Source organism: Empidonax traillii, unplaced genomic scaffold (genome assembly GCF_003031625.1).
Source record: "Empidonax traillii isolate 1590-97213 ecotype Southwest subspecies unplaced genomic scaffold, ASM303162v1 scaffold382:size1915631, whole genome shotgun sequence".
In the NCBI taxonomy this organism is placed as follows: domain Eukaryota; kingdom Metazoa; phylum Chordata; class Aves; order Passeriformes; family Tyrannidae; genus Empidonax; species Empidonax traillii.
Window position 1 is genome coordinate 39,330 of NW_020955575.1, and position 27,751 is coordinate 67,080.

Consider the following 27,751-nt stretch of genomic DNA (forward strand, 5'->3'; position numbering starts at 1 on the left):
GTCAAAAATTAAAGCAGTATCAGTGCTTTGATTGGATGTAGCTGCTAGCATTCTGCTGGCATCCCATCAGCTGCATGCTTAAGAGATCCATTTGGGAGAATGAGAAGCTTCCTTATTCTCTTCTTTCACGGTCTGAGTTTACTGTGAAAAGTTGTGATCTGATGTAGACTTGTTAGCTGGCAATCAGGTAAATGCACTTTGGATAGGAAAAGGGATTCTGAAAGATTCTTCCTTGTTTTAGACATCAAGTTTTGTAATATAATACAGAGTTTTTATATCAGTTTACATCTTTGTACAGCTATTTATTATGATATATTGAGTCTTGTCAATAATACATAATGACTAAAACAACTGCTGAAAACCACAATAAGCTACCCTGAACCATGTAGACTTTAGCTTGAATTTACGATCTACGGCCTTGCACTTCTCAGCATCAGCAGTCACCCTATCCCAGTTCAGAAGTGACAGGGTTGCCAATGCCACATACTATGGGACCTTAACGTTGCTAATGATATTCTATTTTGCAAATCTTCCCCCTTACCAAGCTAGCTGTGACATAAAAGCTTGTGAAGGCTAGTCCTTACAAATCATCTAGCACGACTCTCTGTGATAAAGTGACTCTTAGGGATATAATATTTTTCCCTTTATGTACACAAGGACTGCAGTGCCACCAAGCACATACCATATTTATGCCCCTGCCTGGCAGGAAGTTTGGAGCTCCTCTGCATTTGTTAACCCTGCTTTTCAGCATCTTTTACCTCGATTTTTAAAGACACGCCTCCAACTTTACAGGAACAGCCTGCTGGCGCTGGGCGGTGAGAATTGGAAGGGGGCGATGGGGGGGGGGGCGTTGAGGAGCAGCTCAGCCCACCGCACCCCACGCCGAGCCGCCCGCCAGTGCGGAGCGCAGGGTCGGCAGCGCCGCCCCCTCGGGAGCGCCCACGGGCACCGCGGGCAGCGAGACCCTCTCGGCCCGAGCGTGCGCGCGCCCCCGGGAGGCGGAGCCGCGGCGCGGGCGGGGCCCGGCGGCTTCTGCGGCGGCGGGACGGGCGGAGCGGGGCGTGCTGCTGGTGCCGAGCACGGACGGACGGACGGACAGACGGAGGCAGGGACGGAGGGAAGGAAGGAAGAGAGGCGCTGGCTGCTCCTCAGTCCGGCGGTTCCGCGGCGCTGTTCGGGCAGCAGAGCCGCCGCCGAAGCCGATGGGGAGGCGGCGCTGAGCGGGCTGCCCTCCGCGGGAGTCGGCAGCCGAGGGCAGCGGCGCGGCGGGCGAGCAATGCCTCTCACTTCTCCGCTTGCGCTTCCCGTCCTCCTCCTCCTCCCGCTCCCGGCTTTTAAGCTTTTGTTTTCCCCGGCTGCTGCGATGGCAGGAAACTTCCCGGAGGGATGGGCTCAGGCCGCGCTTCTGCTGCGCCGGGCTCCGCAGATCACCGGCTGCGCCGTGAGGTGAGCCGAGCCGGGGCGGGGAGCGCTGCCGGGCGGCGGCGGGGGCAGCTCCGCGGGGCCGGCGGGACGGGCGGCAGGAGCGGGAAGAGTTGCGCCGGGAGTGCCGCACGGTTATGCCGGTTCGCCCCAGCCGGGATCGCACGGCCAGGAAGCCGCTCCAGCCCCGAGGATCCGTGTCCGTGGGCCAGGACGGTTCAGGGGCCGGCGCCCCGAGGAGGCTGCGTGGGCACCGCGGAGCCGGGCGCCCCCTCTCCCGGTGGAGCCGCGGGATCCGCTGGCGGGCAGCGGGGGCGGGAGCGCTGCCAGCCCCGGGTGGGCGCTCTCGGCCGCGTCCCGTGGCCCGTCGGGCCGCCCGTGGGGGGGGTTTCTTCTTTTTCTTCTTCTCCTCCTCCTCCTCCGTCGGCGGTGGTGCCGGCGCGGAGGCGGCGTGCGGGGGCCGCGCTTCCGGCCGGGGTTCTGTCCCCGGGAGGTAGCCTGGCTCCCCTCGGCTCTCCCGGACCGGCCCTCCCGGCCGCTGGTCAGGGGCACGGAGTGGGGCTGGCTGCTTGCTGTCACCTGCTTCTCTAGGCTCCTGCTTGTGCTCAACTCTTGAACCTGCTGGTGTCAGTACGGAGTGCCTGTGGCTCCTGGGGAAAAACAAAACAGAACAAACAAACAAAAAACCAAAAACACCAAAAAACAAACAAACCAAACAAACCCAGAAGTGCCTCGCTTGGTTTTGATTGTTTTTCATCTACTTAGACGAGTATGTAATTTTTATTTGAATGTGCTGCATGGTTTACCTCATACTTGCTTTGTAAAAGTCAGATAATACAGTGCAGCCTAATATATATATATATATATATATATATTTGGGTTATATATATATATATATATATATATATATAAAACCCAAAACATATAACGAAGTTTTCCTTGTAAATCGGTAAAAACACTTTCACAAGAAAACCATTTACATAAAGACTTGAAGGTAACGCACATTTTTTAAACGGTCAGAGCAAGTTAGATCCATGCCCAGGAGGGTTGTTAAATGAAATTGTTTATCATTACTGAAACCATGAATGCTTAAGCAGTGGCAAATGGGTTTTGCATAATGCATTTTCTGTGGGACGTTTTACACATTCTAACATTAGAGCAAAGGCGTCAGAGGCATCAAATTATAAAAAGGGCAGTTTTAACTAGGCCACTTCTAGATAGATGAAAATGTAAAGAAATTGCAGATTTGTTGTAAGATTAATAACACAGAATAGCTGTGTGTTGTTAGTTGTCAAATGTGTTTTTACTGTTGTTTTTTTGCGCAGTTATCTGTTGTGAAAATGTTGCCAAAATTGCTGTAGCTCCAGGATAACATAATAGACTCACCAGTAATTACATTTTTAGTCTACAGAAGCAAATTTGGTAATGACTAGTAATTAGAAGAAAAGTAATTTCTGAATAACTGTCATTTGAAATATTTATTGCCAGATGATCAGCCCTCAGAAGCACAGCCTCTTATGCTATTCTGTGTTATTCATGTAGAGAGTAGCCTTACTGTGAGAATGTATTCTAAATGTATAAACTTTGTCTTTTTTTAAACTGAGAAAATAAATGAGACTGTGGAAATTAGTAGGTCATAAGCAAGGTCTGCCTACTCAGAGGAAACAGGAAGAAGCCAAGAGGAGCTCTACTAATTCCTAATTTTCTTCTTGTGTGCTAGAGTACGTTGGTGACTTTTGTCAGGTGGTGCTGATCAGGCAATGCTTATATGCTTCATCGTTGCATTTGCCCCTTTTAAAAGATTCCTTTAGGAATAATTAGCAGATGAAGCTTGGAGGGGCTATGACCACTTCTCTGCAGCTAATTAAATGCACCCAAGACTCTTTTCTGGTTCTGAAGCCAACTCGTGTGGGTTGGCCCTTGTCAATGCTGCTAAAGTCTCCTGTCTTCCAGAGTAGGAGAGCTGAATACAAGCTAGTGATTGGGACTGGCACCTGGCCTGTGTTAAATCCAAAACTGTGCCTCAAAATTACACGAGAGACCTGTAGGTGCCCTGTGTTAGAAGAAGGCAGTGCCAGTCTGAAAATTCAGCAGTCTGCGACTGAGGGAATTCTGTTTCCTGGGAATGGTTCCTGGCACTGCTTGATTTACTAATGTGGACATAGCCTATCTGTAACATAGTCTATCTGCAAGTAACCTCCCTTAACTCTGTACTCGACCATAGTGAATTAATTTCTGTGATTGAGGGTCCCTGACACTATAAAATGCTTTTCATAGGCAGCTGCTTAGAACTGTCAAGGCTATCTTCCTTTCTTCTCCACTTGTGCATGTGGGTGAAGAAGAGGGAGTAGGTGAAGGCATGGTAGCTTTCCTACTTCTCAGTAAAGGAGAGGTAAACAGGGTCAGGGAAGGAAAGGCTTATGTGACTTGTTCTACTTGTCTGCAAATGTGCTCCCAGGGCAATGCATATCCATAAGCAAACCTGATGACTGGATGTGGATGCAGTCACATGCTGGTTTGCTACTTTCCTGATGTGTTACAAGTAGCAAGTTAGGCAGAGGAAATATTAGGTTTTTTTTTTTTTTCAATGCTCTAAAGGGCGTCAGACCTAATTGTTACAAATGAGGAAAGTGAGGCAAGAGGAAGCGTACCTATTATCTAAGGAAGCCTGGTTGTAGGATCCAGAAGTAGAGTTTCAAATCGAAAATTGTTCTGTCAGGTTGCACTGCTTGTCACAGACATATAAAATACTTTATTAGAATGGTGTACTTCTTATCTCTGTTATTTGCTGGCAGCCTTTATTTTGCTAACTTAGCTAGTAGTACAGTTTGAACTTATATAGGCTAATTGTTTAACCATCTCATTTCTAGTTGAGAATAACATTTAGATACTTATGTAAACCTTACATCAGTGATAGTATTGGGTAAATGTTCCAAAGTGCTTTCCTGAACAGGCAGCTTGGCTCAGTGAAATTACAGTTGATTTCATATGAATGAGACCTTGCAAAATACAATTCTTAATATTGAGATGTTTCAGTGTGTGCTTTAGGAGAAAATTGAGCTATCCTTTTTTTTTTTTTTTTTTTTTTAATGTGTAAAAGCATTGATTCAGCAAGTTGTATTTATACTTAAACACACACTATCAGTGTCTGCGGAGTCCCACTGATCTGAATGGCACTTCGAGAAATCTCTTGCATAACTGTAACCTAATTTACTTCAATCTAGATGTTTATTATACATAAGCTGTGTTTAAAAGAGTATCGTTAAGACCACATAAGCCCAGAAGTGTTTGGAAATTTAAAGCTTTGAAGTGATGATGATGTGGCCTTTGGGAGCTGTGCTTTATACTGTCTAGGACCAGATTTTTTTCAGAGCATTTTGTATCTCAAATCAGGCAACCAAAATTCAAGAATGGTTTTGATTTTTGCATCTCTTCCTTGATTTTTCTCCTCCTGGGAGTTACTAAAGCAAGGCTTGAATTGTGTTGATTAGGTATGACATAGTGACAGAGAATAATTGTGGAGAAAGCAAGGTTTTGGACACTTGTTCATCTTGATGAGCAATGCACTTTCTAAAGGAAGCTGGTTTTTGTGTGGATAAGTAGTGTTTAGTCACATAGTTAAAGCTGATATCTTAGTGTTTAAGTTCTATACCTGCTACTTCTCAAGTCTTCAGAGCTTGACTTTTGAACCATGATAGCATTAATTATTTAACATAGTTTTGGGGTGTATAATTTCCCCAGTCCTTTTTTTTTTTTTTAACCCCTAAAACAGATAGATGCAAAAGCTGTAATTTTTTCTGAGGTATCTTTGATCACTTCTTATGTCCTTAGCAGAGTTAGAACTCTCTAAAGTTACAGACAGGCTGTAACTCTCTGAGCTGTAGCAGTAGGTCATGATCCATAGATGGATTGACAGTGAAGGGAAACAACATGCTCTAAACATGGATTATGAAATGACTCACATTACCCCATAATTTTTATGTAATATGATGTCACTGACTTAAGGAGGATGGTGAAACTTTAATACTTCATTTCCATTCCATTGTCCACAGGGCAGTGCTGTCTGGTGACTTTGCTGTTATTTTCCCTGCTATACTGTCCTGTTTCTTCTGGGCCATCTTATTGCCCAGCTGCTTCCTACACTTTTCTGCCAGATTCTTTTCTTTGTTGATGTAATAAATAATTTTTTTTGCTAGTCACTTCAGTTGGCCAGTTAGAATATTTTGTCCTAATCTAGCATGCAGCCCTCTCATGTTGCATGGGTCAGGTCAGCTGACCAAGCAGATCATGTCAAGAAAGCAAAGGGGAAACAGGCTTTCAGATCCAGTGCTTAGATTTTACGGGCTTTCTTGAGGAAATAATCACTGTTATAACCTAAGTGGACTGGGGCTGGAATGTAGAACTACAGAATAACTGAGAGTGGAAGAGACCTCAGGAGGTCGCGTAGGTCACCACTTGGCTCAGTGCTGAGCCTGATTGAAAGTTAGATGAGTTTGCTCAGGATCACATCCACTTGGGTTTTGAATGTCACAAAGGATGGAGATTCCACAGCCTTTGTGAGTAAGCTGTTCCAATGTTTGACCACTATCAGTATGAAGCTTTTTTCCTAAAGCCTAATCAAAGTGACCCATACTGTAGCTTGTGTATGTTGTCCCTTGCCCTTTGTTGTGAACCTCCAAGAAGAGTCAGATTCTTGTGCTCATTAAAAGCAACAAATGTTTTTTAGTTGCTTAATAACACAGTTTCTGTCAGGAACATAGATAGCTTTTGCCAAGCATGTAAAACCCAATCCTCTTCCAGTCAGGTTTACACACCTTATTCAATAGCAGGCTAATCAAATCAGTTGAATTACCTTTATGTGGGTAAAATAAAAATCTTTTGCTAGCCTTGCTTTTTGAAACAGATGTGATGTCTGAAATTTCTCCTTTCTTTCTCCCACATGATCATGCGTTGTATTTTCCATCAGGTGACTGCATCATTATGTGCAGTGAATGGATGCTGGTGGTTTAGGAGGTGAATCTAAGTCTTCAAGCTGGGCTTCTGGAAGCAGCTATCGTGTCCTGTGATTGTGATTTTTTCATTGGGTGTATGGACCCCTGCATAGCAAATTTAAAGCCACTGACTATAGGATACCTTTCAGGGCTCTGTTAGAAATGATCTGCAGAGTACTGTGGTGGCACTAAGATGATCTCAACTAACCTTTCAGGCACAGTCAATGGAGAAAAATAAGCCTGTCCATAAAGTGGTTTATCATACGTGTGGCTGTATTACTTGTTCAGTGCCTTTCTGCTTTGTATCACGAGAGTCCCAATGGTTCTTTTAGCCTTGCTATCCAACTTTTAGGACAGCTACATTTAGGCAAGGTTAATCCTTAGTGAGTGCCTTTTCGGCCCTTTGTGTTTTTGTTCAATATATGATCACATGTCTTCTTTGCAACCTATTCTGAATGCTTAATAATTAAACTTCAATGTCTCTTTCTTCTGTAGTGGTGTTCATATCTATAATATCTCAGTTCTTAAGGGACATTTAAATTATCTTCATTACCTTATTGTCTTGTGCAAGTTATCTTCTCATTTTAAAAACAGAAAAAGGGAAAAAAGCAGTAGAAAAAAATTCACAAACAAGAGGTGTTCAGTTTGGGTTGCTTTGAGCAAAAGAGGAAACCTTTGCAACAAAGCGGAAGAAAAAGGCTGTATTTTTAGTGCAAATTGCAGAATAATCCTGTCTTTCTAAAGCTGTTTTAGAACTTCAAAACCTGATACTGTTTGGAAGTGGTTCCTGCTACAGATCTTCTGCATCAGTAGTGTAATTCACAAAATTATCCCTTTCAAAGGATTGTACAAGGTTCATTGTGTATAATGACAGAAAAGAGAATGATATCTTGTGAAAAATAAAGGTGACTTTTTTTTTTTGTCAGACTTGAAAAGTAATTTGAAAATGAATTATATGTTGATTAGGTTCTTCAGTAGATAATACTCCAACAAGCCTTTTAATACTTGATCATTTTGATTTCCACTCTTCTGTCAGTTGTCACTTCTGAATTTCTCTAGACCTTTTGCTTAAGACTTACATGAGGCTTGTGGATGTGTTTAGGAGTACTGAACATAATATACACATGATATTTCAATGTCACTAACTGCATGAGTATATGCTTTTGCATATCTAAAACTCCAAAGTGCAGATAATGATTTCCTATGGCATTTGAATGCAAATTACCTGTGCCTCATCTTATTACCAAAATGATTTTAAGAACCAAAGTAAATCTCCAAATAAAAATCCAAACTTCCCACATCTAGCCAAAGACATGTTATGAAACATGGAAGGAATATGTGTGTTGTATTTGTGTTTACATTCTCTTAACAGTGTGCTTATTCACATTAGTACCCCAGACCTTCATATGCTTGTATTGAGTACTCTGGGAAAAATCTGTGGCCTGGAAAGGAACTACCTGGTTCTTTTTGAAGCAAAATCAACTGAGTCGCAGTGGGGCCTCCCACCACTTGCCTTATTTCTGGTTTGAAGTGTTCACGAGTTGGTAGAGCTGAGAAAAGCTAATTCCATCCTTCACACGACTGAATTCATTCAGCATGTCTGCTCAGGCTCCAACTGTGTCATTTATGATAAGGAGGTGACATTTAAAAGAAATTTGGCAATATATAATGACTCATAAAGGCATGTTGAGAGAATTTATAACAGGGAGAAGTTGTACTATGCATTACTGATACTGGGACATCTGCAGCTGCTATAAGAAATTTCCCTTGCATTTATTACAAAGATAGAGAAGGGGTTGAGTGCATTTGCTGACTGAAGTTAAGAGTATTTTGCTTCCCCGTTCCCTTCATTTTGATAAGAAGGCAATTTCCAACTGTATTCATCTTTTCTTGAGATATCAAATCAAAGCATGAAATCTCAGGTAATAGCACTTCAGCTGTTGAACTGCTAGATCCAAATAAAATGGATTAAATGTGTATTTTCAAGTCCACTGCAAATAACAGACCTGAAAAAGTGTCTCCACTGTACACTGCCAATACAGATATATATATATTTCGATATATTATCAGCAATGCTGAAAATGTAATAGCCCTGGAATATTCTCTGTGTTTTCTATGCTGTTTTGAAAGTCTGTATCTGTTCTTGAATATGCAGCTATTTCAATAAATAATCAGGTTCTTCATTTCTTGATGCCAATATAAATGAGTGTTAAGAAACAATAAAAATAAAATAAATCCGTGAAATGGTTTAGGTGAATTTGCTTTCCAGAATGCATATTCTGTCTAACTACTGAGTAAGCTTATGTGGTTACCTCAAAGCTGTGTTGGAATTAGGTGAGATCAGTCTCAGCCCTTGTAGGAAGAAAATGGGGAGGGGTATGGTGTGTTTAAAAACAGATGCTGATAAGGAAATAAACTTACCCAAGGCCTGAGGTTGGGACTTCGTATCTCTGAGCACTTACTAAAATTGCCAGACATTGCCAGAAGGCCTACCTGTTTCAGCCTGCTCAGTCTTCAGTTGCTGTCAGCAGGACAGGCAGTATGGATTTGTGTGCCACCACTGTACAGTAGAGACAGGCAAAGCTATGCAGGTCTGTCACTAAAATGGTTCACTGCATGGCAGAGTTCTTCTGTGGATTAAAGACTCTTGATAGGTCTGAGATATAGGCAACGAGGATGTGGTTCTACTCTACGTAACTGCATGAGAATGAAATTGCCTTTTGCAAGGTTTAAATGCCAAATTCATGCAAAATGGTGTATGCTTAAATATATTCTGTGATTTTAAGTTGTATCCATTCATTCTGAGGATAAAGGTCTGATATTATCCAGTTTCATTGGGGAATTGCTAGCTATCTTCCAGGGCTTGAGCTAGCTTTCCTGAATATTTTGATTTGGGGATTTTTACACTCTCGATGTTTAAATGTTGCTATTCGGGACCGGATTTTTAGTTTAGTTTGAATAGATTATTTATAGTTTTAGATGCAAAAAGTTGAAGAGTAAGTATTTTTAAGATAAGTGGCTCCACTTTGTAATACTCGCTTTCATCAGGCTTTCTTTGGCTCCTGCTGGTAGCATTGCATCCCAGGTCTTTTAAATGGCTTCTCTTAGAAAAATAATGAGAGAACTGATTGACCGTGTGCAGTTCTGAAGGTTCCTTCAGCTGGGCACAGTGAAACAAAGATGAGAGAAATATTACTGAAACTCTTGGTGGAAGATATTCTCAGTATGGGAACCTCTTATTCAGACTGGAGCAGGGAAGTTTGTGTGTGTGTTTTAAGAACATTATTGCCTTTCCAGATTCATTTATATGCTCACTAATCATGACGACTGTATGCTGTTTAAAATATAAATGTTTTTGAGCCTGTTTCCGGTGTATGGGAGGATATGGTTTGGGAATTTAGCTTTCTGCAGCCAGATGGATTATAGTGTTGCTAAGGAAACGGACTATAAATGAAGTGGCAACTGAATGTCCCTAGAACATCAGACTGCTTGAAGCTGGTATTTTAAACTCATTTAGGTGGGTAGATAGATGATGTTATGAGAAGTTAATTTCCTGTATTTTACAGTTCATTAATTTTCATTGCTTTGTTAGTATTTACAAAAGGTACCTTAACTTCCCACTCAGACCACCTAGTGTGTGGGTCACTGAACAAAAACTTGCTACTGAAATTAAAAAATGGACAAAAGCTGTGCAGTAAAACAGATTCTACAATAACCATTTAGACGGCTGACCAGTGGATAGATGACAGCGTAACAAAGACCTGCCAGCATTATGGTCCTAGTGAAAAGTTGAGATGAGGAAGTGAACTGAGATTCTTCAAAGTACTTTAGAAAGAACAGGGCTGCTATGGATTTGGTGAAGTTACAGATTTTTAACTTCATATATAAAGTGTTTAACCTCTGTTTTATACCTATTTGATATACATATTTGAAGTTGCTCAGAGCAAGGGAATTGATTTGTGGTTTCGATACTTGGTTTGCCCAAGAAGAGACCTTGGCTCTTTGTTCCTAGTGCTTTTGCTGAAAATGCATCAGGTTTCCAAACCAGGGTTATTGATTGATACAGCAGTGGTTTTTTTTTTTCTTACCACTGAGAAGGTCATACCTGAACCATTCTAGCTAAACATGTGGCTAATAGGGATAAAGACTTGGCCTAAGTAAGCTGAGCCCACAGGACAGACAGACAAACAAACATGGACTGACTGGACAAGGAGAAGGCAGGAAAAGTTCTGCATAGCCTGAAGCACCTGCAGGCCTCAGACCTTAAGAAGCATATAAATAAGATGTGAATCCTCCCCTTACCAGTGTCTGCAATGGAAGAGGTAAAGTGCTTATTTGGCATTGCTGCTCTACTTCAAGTACCTTGTGTTCATGCAGTTAAAATCCCTTTGCAGGCTGATGGACTTGGAAACTGAAATGCTAGGTAAGGTAATGGTACCCATGTTCTCAACATGGTGTGAGTTGTGGTTTTGGGAGAAAAGGAATGACTACACTATCTAGATGCAATATATTTAGAATTGCACCCACTTCCAAAAAAAGCCTCGGTGATAGCAGATAGATAGATAGTGAAGGGCAACACAAAAACCTAGCCCAAGAGTCTGCTCTGTTGTTTTGAAGTTGTATGCCATGCATACAAGGGTATAAATTCAAGCATACGGGCAAGCGGTTATAACTTTTTTCAGACATATTATTAATGAGGCATAACTACTCAAAACAAGACTGGCATGGACTGAGTATGCACATTTCACAGGCTGGGTTTGCTTCATAAGAGAAGGAATAGTGGGCTTGTAGGAGAGCAGGTGATGGTTGTGTCTATAGAGCTTCAGAAACTTGCCTTAGCTACTTCTGTAAGAAGAAGGACATCTTGAAAGCTCTTGGTAAGATTGAAAGTGGTAAGAACTTCCAAAGCAAAGATAGTCTATGAACTAATTATGAAATCAAAGGCTAAGGAAGGTTTTCAAGTATGTGCAGGTGGTCAGTAGAATTTCCATTCTATGTTTTCTGAATCGAAGTGAAATTGTTTTCAGTAAAACTCATTCTGGAAAATAAGTCATTGTTCCAACAGTGTTAAACCTCCTCAACATGCAGTGTTTCAACTGTTATTTAAAATACATTTGAAAAAGCTGCTTCTGGTCTTTTCAGCCATGTAGGCAGCAGAGGTCATTGTGGAGATGGCTTTAAGTGCACTATAACTTTTTCCTCTGTGTTTGTCAAATGACTGGATTTATTGTATTTATGTGAGTACTGTCAGTATACATATGGCTCAGGATCTGCCGCTGTTTTTTCATGGGAACAGTAGCCAGGAGCAGACTAGAACTTCATAGTATGTGAAGGATGACTTTTCTTCTTTCATTACTCCTTTGCTGAGGGACTTTGGGATTGAGCAAGTTTAATTGTCATGGTGGCTGTGTGCTCCCCAAGGATGCCTTGAATCTTTCCTGGAAGTCTCTTTCTCATCTTGTGACAAACAGTGTGCTCATTGTGTGGTGCAAGGAGCTCTAGGACCCATAAGGATGCTGGCAATAAAGAGCAGGCTGTGGATCAGGTTAACTATCAGTGCAAAGTGCCCATAGAGAGGGATGGTAGGGAGAAGAGAGTGAGCTAGATAAAAATGTTCTGAAGGATTAATTGTGGCTATTGGTTGAACCCGAATGAGAAATATTTTGAGGGAACTGATGTAAATGAACTGTACTGTAGCCAGGTGTGGAACAGGCCTTGCTAGAGTGATTCTTTTTTTGTGTAAACAAAACAATGATGTATAAACAGTTTTGGCTTTTGTTGGAGAGATTTTGTATATATATGTTAAATTCAGCTGGGTTGTCAATGAAAAAGATAATGGTGATTTGATAGGAAAAAAATCTATATAACTTATTTTCAGCCACTCTGTGAGTTTAAAGCAGCTGCTACCAGAAACTTGACTATTATTACATCTAGAGAAGGAAAGTGGTTTTGATTGAAATAGAGAGAAAATAATCAGAAGATTAGACAAAAATACCTAACTTTAAATTAATCCCAGAGAAAACTGTATTTGTTTCAGTCTTGACACCTTCAGTAGAATCCTGATACAGAATCCTTAAAATGGTGTCTATAATATGTCATCTCACTCTGAGAGTTGTCCAGATGGGAACTCTTAATCTAACTGTCTTTAATCTCTAGTGTGAATAGACTTCTGTCTAGGATTGTTTCTCCAAATTAGTTTCTGTCTTGAAAGTGTTATTCTAGTTGGCTAACGTGAGCCAAAAAGAATTCTGAAGCTATTAAAAAAATTAGATGATATGGATAACTGTTTAGAATTAGATAGTTTATTTATTCTGTTTCTATGATATGCAAAATAAGTTACTACTGTAACATGTAGCTGATTTTTAAGACTCATTTAGACTAACAGCAAAGTGTAGGCTAAATCTGGGGGAAAAAAATCAGAGGAACACAAATAACTGTTAAATTATTTTGTTGCATTGAGCATTTTATGTTTGTGTTTGGCTGAATAGAGATGCTAGTAAGCATTGAAAATAAATGTGTATGTGTATATGTATAAGAAGAAAAGTGTATAATATAAATATATAAATATGCATATAAATTAAATATTTGTTTAGTTCTCAGCTAAATCTTACGGTTGCAACCTTTAAGTACACTTAGAACAGGATGCTCTGATCAGGAGCATTCCTTTTGCTGAAGTACAGTCACCTCATTTAACTTGCTACCAGCACCTCTTCTCTGTGACCCAAGTGACAAGAAGTAAGATCCATAACACCTGTATTGCAGCTGCAAGACTCTTGGGCAGGCACAGATTTAACTGTAGCATGAGCAGAATCCCTGTGGTAAAAGCAGAGGCAGAAGGGCTGATCTCTTTGCTTTGGGAACTAAACCAAATCCTAGGAACTTGTGTGCAGCACACTGTGTGAAGAAAGTACACATTTGGTCTTTCTAATTGCTTTTCCATTAACATCCCTGCATCCTTTTATAAAAAAAAAATTATTTAAAATAATCTTGTTTCAAGAAACAAGAGAGGCAGCTGGGAGAGACAGCTTCAATTCCATCAGTGGTGAAAGCTGTTGATGGTGATGTTACCCTTTATATAAGGTCAATTTTGTAAGTCCTAGCTTACAGAAGAAGACTGTGTTAACAGCTGTTGTCAAAACCACTGAAAAATAAGAAAATTCATCTTTCCCTGTTTTTAGCAGAAAGCAGTGCAATAGCATATGTTGGGTATACTGGGGCACTACAGAGGAAGTAAGAATGATGTAATACAAGGAGCCTTTATGGATAGCCTCTTTACCTTATGTTATATGAAGTGGTTTAGTGGTTAAATATGTGGCGCTGTCACCACCGAAGCCCGGGTTCGATTCCCGGTCAGGGCCTCTCCCCTGGCAGATGGAGCTCGTTAGCCCTGTAAGGCAATCCATCTACGTCCTGAGGACCTCGCTGCCACCGTCCAAGCTCGCTTGGCCCCAGCAGATGAACCTCAGGATTAAAGGGTGGGCTCAGTTCTGCGCACACTGTGTCTCACCTAAAAAAAAATCCAATGCGCAGGCTGGAAGGTGTAAAGACCTTCCCCGGTTCTTCGTTCGCGAAGACTGGCCATTATTATTATGAAGGTGAAACACTTTCACAGAGTTCAGTCTTTTATTGAGAGAGTATACCGGAGAAGTTTCTGTAATTAAAAAGCTGAAATAGGCTTTGGACAACTCTGGTGAAGCTTTCTGACTTCAAGCAGGCTTTTTAACTTGCCTATTATCTTCTGATGGATTGACTATTATTGTGAATAAAGAAAGCTTTCTTTATTTCACTTCATTTTTGCTCATGGTTTGATTTTAATATACCAAGAAAATGTTAGGGAAACTTGATAAAATATGACCGTAGACTAGGTCCAAATAGACGTAGAGAGCTGTCAGTAAAGTGCATAACAAAAGTTATTATTCATTTGAAAAGCAATTTCATAATATTTTTAAGACCTCCTCTAGCCTCTCACTAAGTCTTTAATGTAATCTGAATGCTTGTGGGAAACATTTTTAAAAGTAATGGTGTTCAAGATCCCTGTGACTTCTGGTATTTCAGTTCTTTGGAAATGACAGATCCTGGTTTGGGGAATTGAAATAGATCTATCAAGATGTAAATTTTTCTATGATCATCAGTAAGAACAAGTTTTGCACCATTCTTGCTTATGGAACAGCACTGTCTTGAGTTAAAATGCCTTTTAGTATGTAGAAGCTAAATCTACAATTTATGCCTTGATCTGTGTACCCCAGCATCTCACAGCTTCAGGCCAGAAAAGTGAAGTTTTTAAATTTCCTTGTCAGAGTCTATTTTACTCCAGATCAATCCTTCTGCTTTGGGAGTGGGGAGCTGGGTTCAGGAATGAGTGAATGAATGAGGCAAAGGTCAGGACTACCCTTTCAGTAGCTCTGCCAGGTCTAAATGCTGATATCATCAAGGCTGCAATTCCACAAGTAGAGCTCTTTGCAGAAACAGGAATCCTCTCATTCCAGTTTCATGAAAGGTTACAAAGCTTTCCCCCTCTGTTCTTACAAAAAATGCCTGACTAATCATTTATAACAGAGGGAAAAAAGGAATGCTGTTATGAAACAGCGTTAACCCATTGCCAGCAGAAAGCTACCTAAAGCATCTTGCCCAGTTAAGAGCAAGCTCTGCGAGGTACTCAAATTTAGTAAAATTTTCCAGATTTACTTTGATAAAGTACTTTTATTTTTTTCCTTCTTGGAGGCTTGAAGGGGAAGAACTTTGCAGTTTATAGTGATGCTTTTCTAAATTGATTTCAAAGATACTTTCATTTTAATGAGAGTTGGGAATATTTTCTGTGATATTTTCTATGATCACTTGAGAAAAGAAATGGCTCTTACGTCAGAGAATGTGCTTGTACACTGGGAAGATTTTACAGGTTGTTGCTGTATTTAATCTATCCAGGCTCGCGGCAGTTTTCTACCTGCTTGAAAACCTGTTCACTTCTTTAACACTTCAGAAAGAGGGAAGATTAACGGTTCATATTACTTATCTCACTAAAGAGGGAACAAATGAAACCAAATTGTGAAAGTCTATAATAATCCAATGGCTACATTTTATCTCTTTTATACATAGCTAAATCTGAGACTTGTATTTTTCCTTCCCTCCTTGTTCTGTGGAATAAATATAAAGATCAAATTTGTATGCTAATGGAAAAAAATTTGTATTAATATATTATCATAAAAACCTTTTAGACATTGACTTCCATTGTGGCTAGATAATGGTGTTTTTTCTGCAGAAGGCAGATTTCTCAGCAGACATAAATCTGGTAAATCAGACCTTATGTTTTGGGTGGGTTTTAAAGTCCATGTTAAGTTGGCTGCAGATACAGAAACTCAGCACTTGAATGAATGTAGGAACCAGTATGTTCAGGGTGGTCTTCAAGTACAGTTGTTCTTATTGCCTTGTGAACTCATGGGCTGGTTTGTCCTTCAGCCCCTGTGTACAGCGTTTATTTAGAAGCTTGTTCCTGAGGGATCCTGACATCTTTTGCACCAGTGTGGAGGTGACTTCCTGATGCTTATTCCAACAGAATTTAAAACTTACGTAGTGTTTTAAAAACTTGTATGTGAAAGTGTCAGTGTCCCATATCTTTGTTCTCTTGATTTTTATATATCAATAACATTTATAAATTAATTAGATCACTTAAGTCTATTAATGTGTGACATAAACTCAGCTTTCAAGGCTCACTGAAATTTTATGGCTTCCTCCTGAGAGTATCAGTAAAAGCTGCATTGAAAATTGACTTTCATAGTTTAAAACAGGTATGCCATGATAGAATATGAGGCTTTTTAGCTATGTTAGGCCCAGTTTGCAGAAATAATTTAAACTACCTAATGTGTATTTGCGCTGTGATGATGATTGGTACAAGTGCGTATTAAGGACGTGCTGAGATCTTGCACTGAGACTTTCATGGTTTATTCTTCCCCTCTAAGCTGTTGTCTTGCTCTTTGTTTTTCTGATACTATTATGCTAATATCTTTGCTTTTGGGCAGAATTTATTCATCATCATTATGATGCTCAGTAGTACCCTGTAGATTTAAATGTCATTGTCTTGAGAGTCTTTGGGGGTATCAAGATAAGGATTCTGATGGTTAAGGCCAAGCATGTATTTTCATATATCCAATAAAACTTACAGCAGGGAACTGTTGTGTGCTTGTCTACAAATGAAATAAACGTGTTTGAATGAGACCTAAAACAGCATGTTACTCCAGTCCTGGCAAATGTTAGTATTAAATGGTGAGATTCTTATGATCTGTCTTTTGTCAGGAGACACAGCATGTCCTACTTCTTGCAATAAAAATGAAGTTTGTTACAGGGAAAATTTTGCTATTCTGATCTTGTCCTGCCTTGAGTATAAATATGTTACATTTTACTTCCTTTTTTTTTTTTTTTTCTTTGGCAGGTTATTTGGGAAGGGAATACTTTGTTGAACAAAACAGCACAAGATGACTTATGATTCCTGCTCTTCATGGGAACCTGTCTGGATTGGTATGTTTTGTGTTTTGTTCGTTGGTTTCTGCTTCGTTTTGGGATTTTTTTGCTACACTGACATATAATGACTGTAGGTATTGTCCACTTAAAATTTAGGAAGCCAAGCATTTAGGAAACTTCCAACTTGTTAACTGTGTGTTAATACTAGAAAGAGACTATGAATTAAAATAATATATTTTCAATAATGTTTTCAATATTCTAGGTCCTACAGTATTTAATTAACTCTTCATCATGAATATAGTTAATATGACCACTGAGCTAGTGGGAAAGTTAGAGGAAATATGACAGTACAACACATGAACCTAGAACTGCATAAGTCCTTTCACATGATCTACAAATTGAGAACATGAGTTTTCCCGAGAGCTAAGAAAACTGGATTATTCTTTACATTTTGCATATTTGTGGTTTGCAATAGTAATGATGATTCCCATGGCTGACATTTCTTGACAGTTAATGGCTCTCTGAATTAAGGACAGAAGGAAATATCCTCAAGAGGGCAATTAGTTGTACTAAATGACCCAAAGCAGAGGTGACTGTTTTCCCACAATTGCTACAGTAGTGTATATAGAGTGGAAAAAAGGACAATTTCCTAAATTAAAGTAATGCCTCTTGTGAATAGTTTTGCAGGTCATCTACTCATGCAGTGTAGTTGATTAGTTTCAATTTAGGATATGTAAATATGTATTAAAACTGAAAACTGCTGGTTCCTTTTAGGTAAGAACATTGTCCCTGCTGATTTGTGCTCTGACTCATTCTTTACACTGGCTTTAGCAGAAAGGATTCCACTGCAACATGTTCCTGCCTCTGCTTAATTGCATAGGAAACAATACTTGATTCATATTGAGAGGGGTATATGTCCTGGGCTGCTTTGTACGGTAATGGGGTACCAGAGAGCACATACTTGAGTATTTTCTATTGGCACATAAATGGTTTTGAAAACAAAATAAGCCCATGGTCTTCATGGTTGTTGTTATTGTTTTTCCCCTAGGAATATTTTGCTTTTTACATGGATTTTATGTTGCAAAAATAACTTTTGCCAAGTTTGACTTTGAAATAAAACCATTAATAGTAGGTATAAAGCATGCAGAAGCTTCCCATTTGTAACCTTAAAATGTCCCCAAGAAATAGGATCACTGTACCATTGCTAGCTTCAAGTTTCTGAATAAGAATGGCGGTTTTGTGTGCTAGCCCAAATTTTGATGCTGGTCAGTATTGAAAATATGCTTTTAGCAGACAAATATATTAAACCATTGAACATTTTGGCAGCTGTGTGCTGATCTGCATTAAACCTAACTGTTATTATGGCACTGTTAGGTTCCCTGTTACTGTTTTTGACTGATGTTGCACCTTTGCATATAAGATATAATGTTTTAATTCCAGTTGAGCATGCTATCCGAATTTTGAACAGAGACCTTTTAGCTTCTAAAGCTGTTAAAAACAGATGCCATAGTTCTAGCAATAATTATATTTGATGAATAGAATTTGTGTGTTATTTAGCTTTAAGTATGTACTTCATTGAAATAATTATATCTATTATGTTCCATAAAAAGAAAGTTGCATATGAGTGAGAACCTTACTTGAGAGAAAATGTGCATACGCAGTAAATTTTCAGCACTGAAATTGAAAACAGTGATTGTATGAACCTCTTTTGCATCTGAAAGAGACCTGTGAGAGTACATGGTCCAAAAGTGAGAATATTGTGACAAAAAGGTACCTATCTGCCTCTTGCTTGAGCACTTGACCATCAATAGCCTTACCCATTTAAACTATCAAAGCATGGTTGTCTTTTACAAGCTATGTGATTACTATTCAGCAGTGACTGTGGCTTTGAAATTACAGGATCTGTCTTTCTCAAAGAGCAAGTGAGAACTGAAATAAAATTGCTGTGAAGTCATGTTAGTGGTTCCTTTCATCTTATATTTCTGTCTTTACATAATTTTTGGGAAATTGGAAGGGTAGGAAGAAGGATGGGAGAACATGTTTAATAATCATGTACATGCTTATGGTAGAAGCCCTTGAAGTAGAAAGAAAAAAAAAAAGGAGAAAAATTTACTTATGACTGCAATAGAAGGAATCCTCTCGAATTTATTGGCTGAATTGTCAGTCACTTTTATAAAGGATGATAGCTGAGAAAGAGCATTGCCTGCAGGTTAGATAAGATACAAACCACATCTGAACATGCAGATTCAGTATGAACTGCCCAGAGAGATTTCATACCTCAAAGTGATAAACAGAGTAGAGGGAAGGGTGTTACCTGGAAATCATTGGGAAGCAGTGAGCACAGGAACAACACTCAACAGTTACTTTTTATGCTGGATCCAAAGCCTGCAGTCCTCTTACTGGGTTAGGTGTCTTCTTTGCAAGAGTTGATCACCGCTCCCTCTTTTGTCCTTGGAAAGACAGAGCTGATGACTTATGCAACAGCCAAATGGCCTCCACTCACTTCCCACTTCAAGCAGCTGGCTGGGTCCAGGCAGCAGCTTGCATGAGGTCGTTCTTCTTCTGTTAACGCCACACAGGAAAACATATGAGCATCACACTGAGGGGAGGAAGCACAAAATAGGAGGTAGCTATTTGCGTAGCGAGCTGGGATAGTGAGAGAGAGTATGTGAGATTACTATTCTTAGACACTTTCCCTGGGTTTGTTAAAAAAAGGCTGTAGATGTCTGTAGATGTCCTTTGCCCTTTTCTATAATCTAGATGCTCCTTGTCTTGAGAAATGTGGGGTAGCACAGTCTCTCTAACTGAATTAAGGGTGCAGAGCACCTTTGCTCCTGCTCCCCTTGTCTGGTTCCTTCTGTTTAAAAGGAAAATTTATGATAAAAGCAGTATTTTCTAAAACTTTGATCCTTTACTGTGGAATATTAGCAGTTGTTTGGTTGGTTTTTTGTTTCATTTTTTTCCTCTTTAAAGCTTTTATGATACATGTTACCATCTAAACCTCTGCTGAACTTCATACTTCAGGGTATAAAGTTGTGTGGCATAAAAGATGTAAACTTAAGCATAAAGAATGTAAACTTAACCTAAGTGAGCCAATTCTGTTGTGTATATTTAAAGTTAGTCCAGTAACTGCGTATGTATGTGCTCAAAAGTCTGTATTCAAATCAGATGGCCATGTACCCTTTGCAGTCAGCAGAGGGAGATGGGTGATTCATCTCTTCCTGACATGGACATCTGTATAAAGATCATGTGAAATAAATCCTAAATTGCTGTCTAAATCAACAGAAGCTCTATGACATCCACAACATCCTGTGGCAAGTGTTTTCACAATTAATTGTGAAATAATAATTTCCAAATCTGGACTCCTCAGAGACACGGATGTACTGGAGAGAATAAAGTGAAGGGCTACAAAGATGGTGAAGAGACTGGAGCATCCCTTCTATGAGAAAAGGTTGAGAGAGCTGAGACTGTTCAGCCTGGAGCAGAGGTGGCTTAGGGGGATTTAATCAATTTATATATATATATATACCTGAAGGGAAGGTGCAAAGAAGACAGTGCCAGGCTCTTTTCAGTCATACCAGGTAACAGGGCCAGAGGCAATGGGCAGAAGCTGAAACAGGAGGTTCCCCCTGAGCATCAGGAAACAATTTTTCCACTCTGAGAGCGACTGGCTACTGGAACGGATCTCCCAGAGAGGCTGTGGAGCCTATATCCTTGGACATACTCAAAAGCCACCTAGACATGGTTGGTCCTAGGCAACTGATTTTAGGTGGTACTGCTTGCTCAGAGAGGTTGGACAAGATGACCTCCAGAGGTACCTTCCAACCTCAGTCTGTGTTTTGTGATTCCTTTGATTTTTCCTATTCTTATGTTATGAAAGACAGCAAGCATTCACTTTCCCTGTGCCACTAATAATTCGGTAGACTTCTGTGATAGCTTTTTCCAGTCACCTTTGAATAGAGGTCAGGTGGTGCAGAACAGAACATAGTACTGAATATAAGAGGTGCCATGAATATGTATGTAGCAGGTAGCGTATCTGAATACACAGTATATACAACCTAGCTCTTGATTTTCTTCTCAGTTTCTTTGCTAACAATTCTGAGCACTTGGCTGATGTTTTCTTAGACTAGACTATGAAAATTTGGAGATCTGTTTTTCTTCTGGATGGTAATTATTGGTTTAGCACCTGTTACTGTGCAGATAACTTTTTTTTCAGTCCAGGCATAGCTTTATCTCTAGTGCTGAATTTTACTGGGCAGACTGATAGCTTGCCACTACTTTTCAAGAGATCCCTCTATGCCTTTTTATAGTTGATCTTAGTTTTTATTATATTGCCCTGAAAAACAGTTCGTGTTCATCATCAGCAAATGTCATGGGTTTGCATTTCCCTCTTCTCTTCTGTAGCTTGACAAGCTTGAACTGCAGTATAGATTTTCTTTGTAGGATCATTCTGGTGACCTTTTTTTTCTACAAAACTAACTACTACTCCTTTTGTTTCCTGTTTGAAACTGATTACTGTCTATAGGAGGGTTTTATATTTATCTAATGGCAGATTAGTTTCTTTTAGAGCCCCGTTGTAGAGACCTTGTCAAAGCCAATCACAAATGCAAAAGTTACCTTTGTGGCTTATTGCTTACAGAGCTCTAAAAGATACTGCCCAGGGGATCTAATTTTCTTACTCCAGGATTTTAAATTCAGAATGATTTGTTGAATTTATTCTCTTTTGCAGTCCCTGCAGAATGCTACAGCTTCCTTTCCTCTTCAGTGTTCTTGTCTTGTGGAGTCATAAACCTCAGTGGAACTTTGGGTGAGATTTTCTTGTTCATTGCTAAAATATTTCTTACTTATTCTGGAAAGTTCTGTTAACCTTTTTGCTGTTGGTTCCATACTTTATTCTAAAAAATATGTTAAAGATGACTAGTAAGGTTTATGAAGACCAAGGAAAGACTACTACAGATGCCTTAGGCTATAATTAGCATTAAAGCTTTCTCTAAAATAGTTAGTGTAAAAATAAAATTAAAGATAAATAATGGGGGCAAAAATCTAGAATAAAGTTAATAGAATTTTTCATTTTTGCAAAAATTTCAATATATGTAGCAAGTATACTTTTGCTGAGTTTTACAATTTTTGAAATATAATAGGATAAAATAGAAAATCATGTCATTCCCTCCCATTCAAGCAGTCAAATTTATAGGAAGTGGAATTTGTATGAGTCTCTGTTGGGTTTGTGGGACAAGGTTTTGGTAGCAGTGGGGCTGCAGGGGTGGCTTCTGTGAGAAGTAGAACCAATGTCAGTTGGTGCCAAAACGCACCCACTGGTGGCCAAGGCCGATCCCACCAGCAATTATGGAAGCACCTCTGGCGTAACAGATTTAAGAAGGGAGTAAAAGTTACTGTGCAGAAGCAAATTGCAGCTGGAGAAAGGAGTGGGAATATGTGAGAGAGCTCTGCGGAAGGGAGGATGTGCTCTGGACACCAGAGCAGAGATTCCCCTGCAGTCTGTGGTGAAGACCATGGTGAGGCAGCTGTGCCCCTGCAGCCCATGGAGGTCCACAGGGGAGCACATTTCCACCTTCAGCCCCAGGAGGACCCCAGCCAGCAAAGGTGGAGGCTGTGCTCCATGGGAAGCATGCACTAAAGCAGGCTCCTGGAAGGACCTGTGACCCTTTGGAGGGAGGAACCTGTGCTGGAGTAGTTTTGCTGACAGGATTTGTGACCCTGGGGGTGACTCATGCTGGAGCAACCTCTTTCTGAAGGACTGCACCCTGTGGAAGGGACCCATGCTAGAGTGGTTCAAACTAAAACTGCAGCCTATAGGAAGGACTCATGTTGGAGAAGTCCACGGAGGACTGTCTCCCATGGGAGGGACCCCATACTGGGGCAGGGGAAGAGTGTGAGGAGTCTTCCCCCTGTGGAGGAAGGAGCAGCAGAGACAACACATGATGAACTGACTGCGACCCCTGTTCCCTATCTCCCTGCATTGCTGATGGGGAGGAGACAGAGAAAATTAGGCACAACGTTAAGCCCAGGAAGAAGGGAGGAGTGGGATGAAGGTGTTTTTAAGATTCTTACTTTCTCATTACTCTACTCTGATTTAATTGTTAATAAATTAACTAACTTTTGAGCCTACACGAAGCATGTGGTCCCCGTGCAAATTTACAAAAAACGTTCCTTCCTCCCATCACTTTTGCCCAGTGTTGATACCAAGCAGAACCTGCTTAAATACTGCAGGCAGGATTTGTGCTACCAAACATAAGCTGTTCATGTTAGCAGCACAAGCTTGTCACTGTGTGCAGAGATGGAGGAGATAGATTGCCCTCTGAAGATGCCTCTATCCCTCTTCTGATTATAAACATGAAAACAGCCAGAAGGGACTGTTGCAGTCATCCAGAATGAATGAGGTGAATCCCACTTTCTGTTTCTGGCTGTAGTGATCTGTTTTTTAAAAGGGCATAGACCTTCTGGTATCCAGCTTGATCAGATGCCAGTGTGCTCTGAGAGTCTTTAATAGTCCAAGACAGAGGGGAGGAGCTAGCAGTGAAAAGGGGAGACAACTCTCAAATCTTTGTATTTTATTTATAAGAATATGTACATGTAAGTATATGTAATAATACAATACTAGTACACGTCAAGATAGTAAATATGAGGCAGTACATGTAAACTATGAAAAGAAACATTGCATTGTGTCAATACCTGAAAGAGGCCTGTGAGAAGGCTGAAGAGGGATTTTTTGCAAGGGCATGTAGTGATAGGACAAGGAGCAGTGGCCTTAAGCTGAAGTGAGGGAGAATTAGCCTAGATACTAGCAAGAAATTCTTTACTGTGAGGGTGGTGAGGCACTTGAACAGGTTGCCCAGAGAAGTTGTGGATGCCCCATCCTTAGCAGTTTCGGACAGGGCCCTGAGCAACCTGGTGAAACCTAATGAAAGGTGGCAGTGGGGTTGGAACTATATGACCTTTTCTGCCCCTTCCAGCCCAAACCATTCCATGACTGTATAATGGCAAGGGAGGGAGTTGAACGGTTAAAGGATTAGATCTACAAGGAAAAAGAGGGTGTGTATGGTTAAATTATATGGGATACCAAGGTAAATTAACAAAGGCATGCCTAGACCAGTAAAAGCGGGAAAACTTGCTGCCATAGGAAGAGTTGTAGTGAGCAAAGAGATGGTTTCCTGCATCTTGATACGAGTCAGTCCCTAACTGCAACAAACTGAGAAATACTTTTGTCCTGTGGACAAGTTACTTGATGATTAGTAAGAGGTTAGGATGTTTTGCACATTTTTCCCGAGACATCTAATGTGGATGACTGACACAGAACCAAGAATTCTCTGTTATGTACAGTAATTTGGATAGGTAGTCTTTTTAATGCTTGCCAAACAGGCAGGTAGAAAATACTGATACTATTTAAGCTATTTAAAAATGTCATTAAACTTTCCATCTGTAGGCAATTTCAAAACATAAGAATGAAGTCGATTTAAAATTATGAGATTTAAGTAAACATACTTACTTGTTTTATTCACTCTTAATCAGTAAAATTTGTCTTCAAACACAAAAGTTTTCCAACCTTGATTATGGTAGGAAAAAAACTTGGTGAATTGCGAGTATTGTATGCTATCAGCAGCACTACAGGAGCAGGAGAGAAAGGCCAAATAATTTGAGACTTCTGTGTCTGGTGCTTAAATAAATTGTGTCAACCTGAAGTGTAAACATGTATTAAGGATGCTTTTATCATTGAGGAAAGCTGAGCAATCATTTGGTTCCCACTGGTTTCAGAGTTTTACTTTGTTTCTTTACATTTCTTTCTTATTTTTCAGATGGAAATACTGACATGAATTTAAGAACTTTGACACTTTCAGACATTGAATTTTGATTGTTAAACGATCAGTTAAAAATACTGCCTGAACAAGATGAAATGCCTTGAAGACTTTTGGTTCTGCTTTCATTTCTCCTGAAGCAATGGTTTTCTCAGCAATGTTGACGCTGGCCCAGTCTGGGACCTCAAATGCTACTTTTATTGTCTATGAAAATGCCTATACGAATTTTACCACTCCCCAGTTCTTGCTTCATAGTGGCACAACACAGCCACTGAGATATAGTTCAGGTGTTGTGCTCACCACTGAGAGAAGTACTTTTCTGGTAAACACTACAGCTATCCTGCCATCGCAAGAAGTTTTCCGGAGCTTGAGTTTGCCACTCCAGATCATTCTTTCTGCTGCTATGATATTTATCCTGTTGGTTTCTTTCCTTGGAAACTTTGTTGTCTGCCTCATGGTCTACCAGAAGGCGGCTATGCGATCTGCAATTAACATCCTCTTAGCAAGCCTGGCTTTTGCAGACCTGCTGCTGGCAGTGCTGAATATGCCATTTGCTCTTATAACAATCATTACCACTCGGTGGATTTTCGGGGATATATTTTGCAGAGTTTCTGCCATGTTCTTTTGGCTTTTTGTCATAGAGGGGGTAGCCATTCTTCTCATTATTAGTATTGACCGATTTCTTATCATAGTTCAGAGGCAAGATAAACTGAACCCTTACCGTGCAAAGATTCTCATTGTGATTTCCTGGGCAGCATCCTTTGTTGTTGCTTTTCCGTTATCAGTAGGGAATCCTAACCTGGAGATACCCTCAAGAGCACCTCAGTGTGTTTTTGGCTACTCTACAAGCCCAGGTTACCGAGCCTATGTGATAGTTATCTTGCTAATTTCTTTTTTTATTCCCTTCCTGGTAATGCTGTATTCTTTTATGGGCATACTCAACACCGTCCGCCACAATGCAGTTCGTATCCATAGCCACCCTGATAGCATATGTCTCAGCCAGGCCAGCAAACTTGGTCTCATGAGCTTACAGAGACCTTTTCAGATGAATATTGATATGAGCTTTAAAACTCGTGCCTTCACAACCATCTTGATTTTATTCCTTGTCTTCATAGTCTGTTGGGCACCATTCACCACTTACAGCCTTATTGCCACGTTCAACAGCCACTTCTACTACAAGCACAACTTTTTTGAGATAAGCACTTGGCTCCTTTGGCTCTGCTACCTCAAGTCTGCACTGAACCCACTGATTTACTACTGGAGGATTAAGAAGTTTCATGATGCATGCTTAGACTTGATGCCCAAATTCTTCAAGTTTCTGCCACAGCTCCCTGGCCACACGAGGCGGCGCATTCGACCCAGTGCCATCTACGTGTGTGGGGAGCACCGGTCAGTGGTTTGAAACTGCGGTTCTTTGACAATGTTGTTGCATTTTGGGATTATTTTCAGGCTTTAGGTTGAATTTTGTCTTGTTTCATATGGCTTTTTCGGTATGGCCGTATCTTATAACTTGATTTAATTTTCCACTACTCTGTGCAATTTTGGGAAGAAAGATAGAGGGAGGGAAAGTGATTGGTTATAGTTGGGTTTACTACCGGAATACAATGTAAACAAAATAACAAATGTTACCTCTGGGATTCCATGGAAATCCATTCTTTTAAATGAAAACTGCATTTGTAACATTTTGTCAGGTTTATGCTTACTAGGCCTGCAATCTAATTGTAGGGACTTTTTATGCTGCTAAGATATGGTGTATTTAGTTGGTGTAATTTTTCTGAAAAATGTTGCTGCTGTCTGCCAATTTATTAGAGCCAAAAAGTCTCATTAGATTACTTCTATTTAATTTAACAATATTTCAGAAGTTTTCATGATAACATTAGAAACCTTTTTTTAGTATTTCCATTAATATTTTTGTGCACTTTACAAAATTTACTATATACTTTTTTCATTGGAATGTTTTGTTCTATATTGAAGGTGTATTATTATTGCTGTTATTATTATTGGTTATGTTGGTGAATTTCAATGAAAGACCCATGTAAGCTCTAGGAGAGCAATTTATGTTGGTATAGCTACATGTACAGTCATAAATTTGCTGTTTTTCTAACGATTGGTCAAAAGTAACATTAACTGCTCAGTTTTCAGGGGAGTTAGAAGGAGAAAATGGAGGAATGGAAGGGAAAGAAAGCAACAAAAATTCCATGACCTGAGGTTTAGGCTAACACACGATTTAGTGAAACAGTGTTCATGTGAAAATTATTATGGGGTAAAGGGTGATTGTAGTTGTTACTTGAGGCTGTTACAAGCTGCTCAAACCTGATGATATCCCTGAAAACCTATCTGAAATAGTGATTTTTGGGCCTGCAATTTGTACTGTGTTTTTGTAATGATGTTTCTGCTCAGAGCTTGTATAAGGCTGGGTATGCTCTACAATGTTGAAATCATGCTGTCAGGCTTTTCTTGGGATAAAATTAGAAATATTAGGATAAACCAGAAAAGAGATGGCAGATAACCCATAGCTGAGGTTAGGATTTAGTCTATATAGTAATTACAGGGGAAGAAAAAATCCTCAACTTGCTTCTTTTACAAGTTAAGTGTTGGATCAAAACCATAAACACACAATCACAGAATCATGGAATGGCTCAGCTTGGAAGGGACCATCTAGCTCCAACTCCACTGCAATGAGTACAGCCACCTTCCACTAGATCAGGTTGCTCAAAGCCCCGTCCTCCCTGGCCTTGAACACTTCCAGGGATGGAGCATCCACAGCTTCTTTGGGCAACCTGTTCCAGTGCCTCACCTCCCTCAGAAGTAAGAAGTTATTCCTGTATCTTATCTAAATCTACCCTCTTTCAGCCATGACCCCTTATAACAGTCAGCCAGCAGACTTTGCTGGGGTTGTAAGTTAAATTCCCCTTTTCCCTCTGATACTACTTTACATTGATTTTTTTTTTTTTTCATTGCCTCTTTGTCTCTGTAGTGGCTGCTGCCTTAAGGGTTTACTCTGCTGTTCTCATCTATTAGGCATCAGCTTCTCTCCCTGAAATGCCGAACTACCTTTCTGATTAATGTCAG

At 40.2% G+C, this 27,751-nt stretch overlaps 1 protein-coding gene across 3 annotated transcripts; it reads left to right on the forward strand.

Annotated features, from left to right (window-relative positions):
* The first annotated feature begins 1,181 nt into the window (after positions 1–1,181).
* On the forward strand, positions 1,182–26,909 carry GPR63 (G protein-coupled receptor 63). 3 transcript variants are annotated; one of them, XM_027893126.1, is made up of 5 exons: positions 1,182–1,446; positions 16,837–16,922; positions 21,595–21,672; positions 23,139–23,266; positions 24,680–26,909. In XM_027893126.1, exon 5 carries the CDS (start codon positions 24,822–24,824, stop codon positions 26,079–26,081), a length of 1,260 nt encoding a protein of 419 aa, XP_027748927.1. In that variant the 5' UTR covers positions 1,182–1,446; positions 16,837–16,922; positions 21,595–21,672; positions 23,139–23,266; positions 24,680–24,821; the 3' UTR covers positions 26,082–26,909. The 3 variants fall into 3 exon arrangements, with proteins under 3 accessions (XP_027748927.1, XP_027748925.1, XP_027748926.1); XM_027893124.1 differs by lacking the exon at positions 23,139–23,266; XM_027893125.1 differs by lacking the exons at positions 1,182–1,446; positions 23,139–23,266 and adding an exon at positions 1,686–1,758.
* The last annotated feature ends 842 nt before the right edge of the window (positions 26,910–27,751 follow it).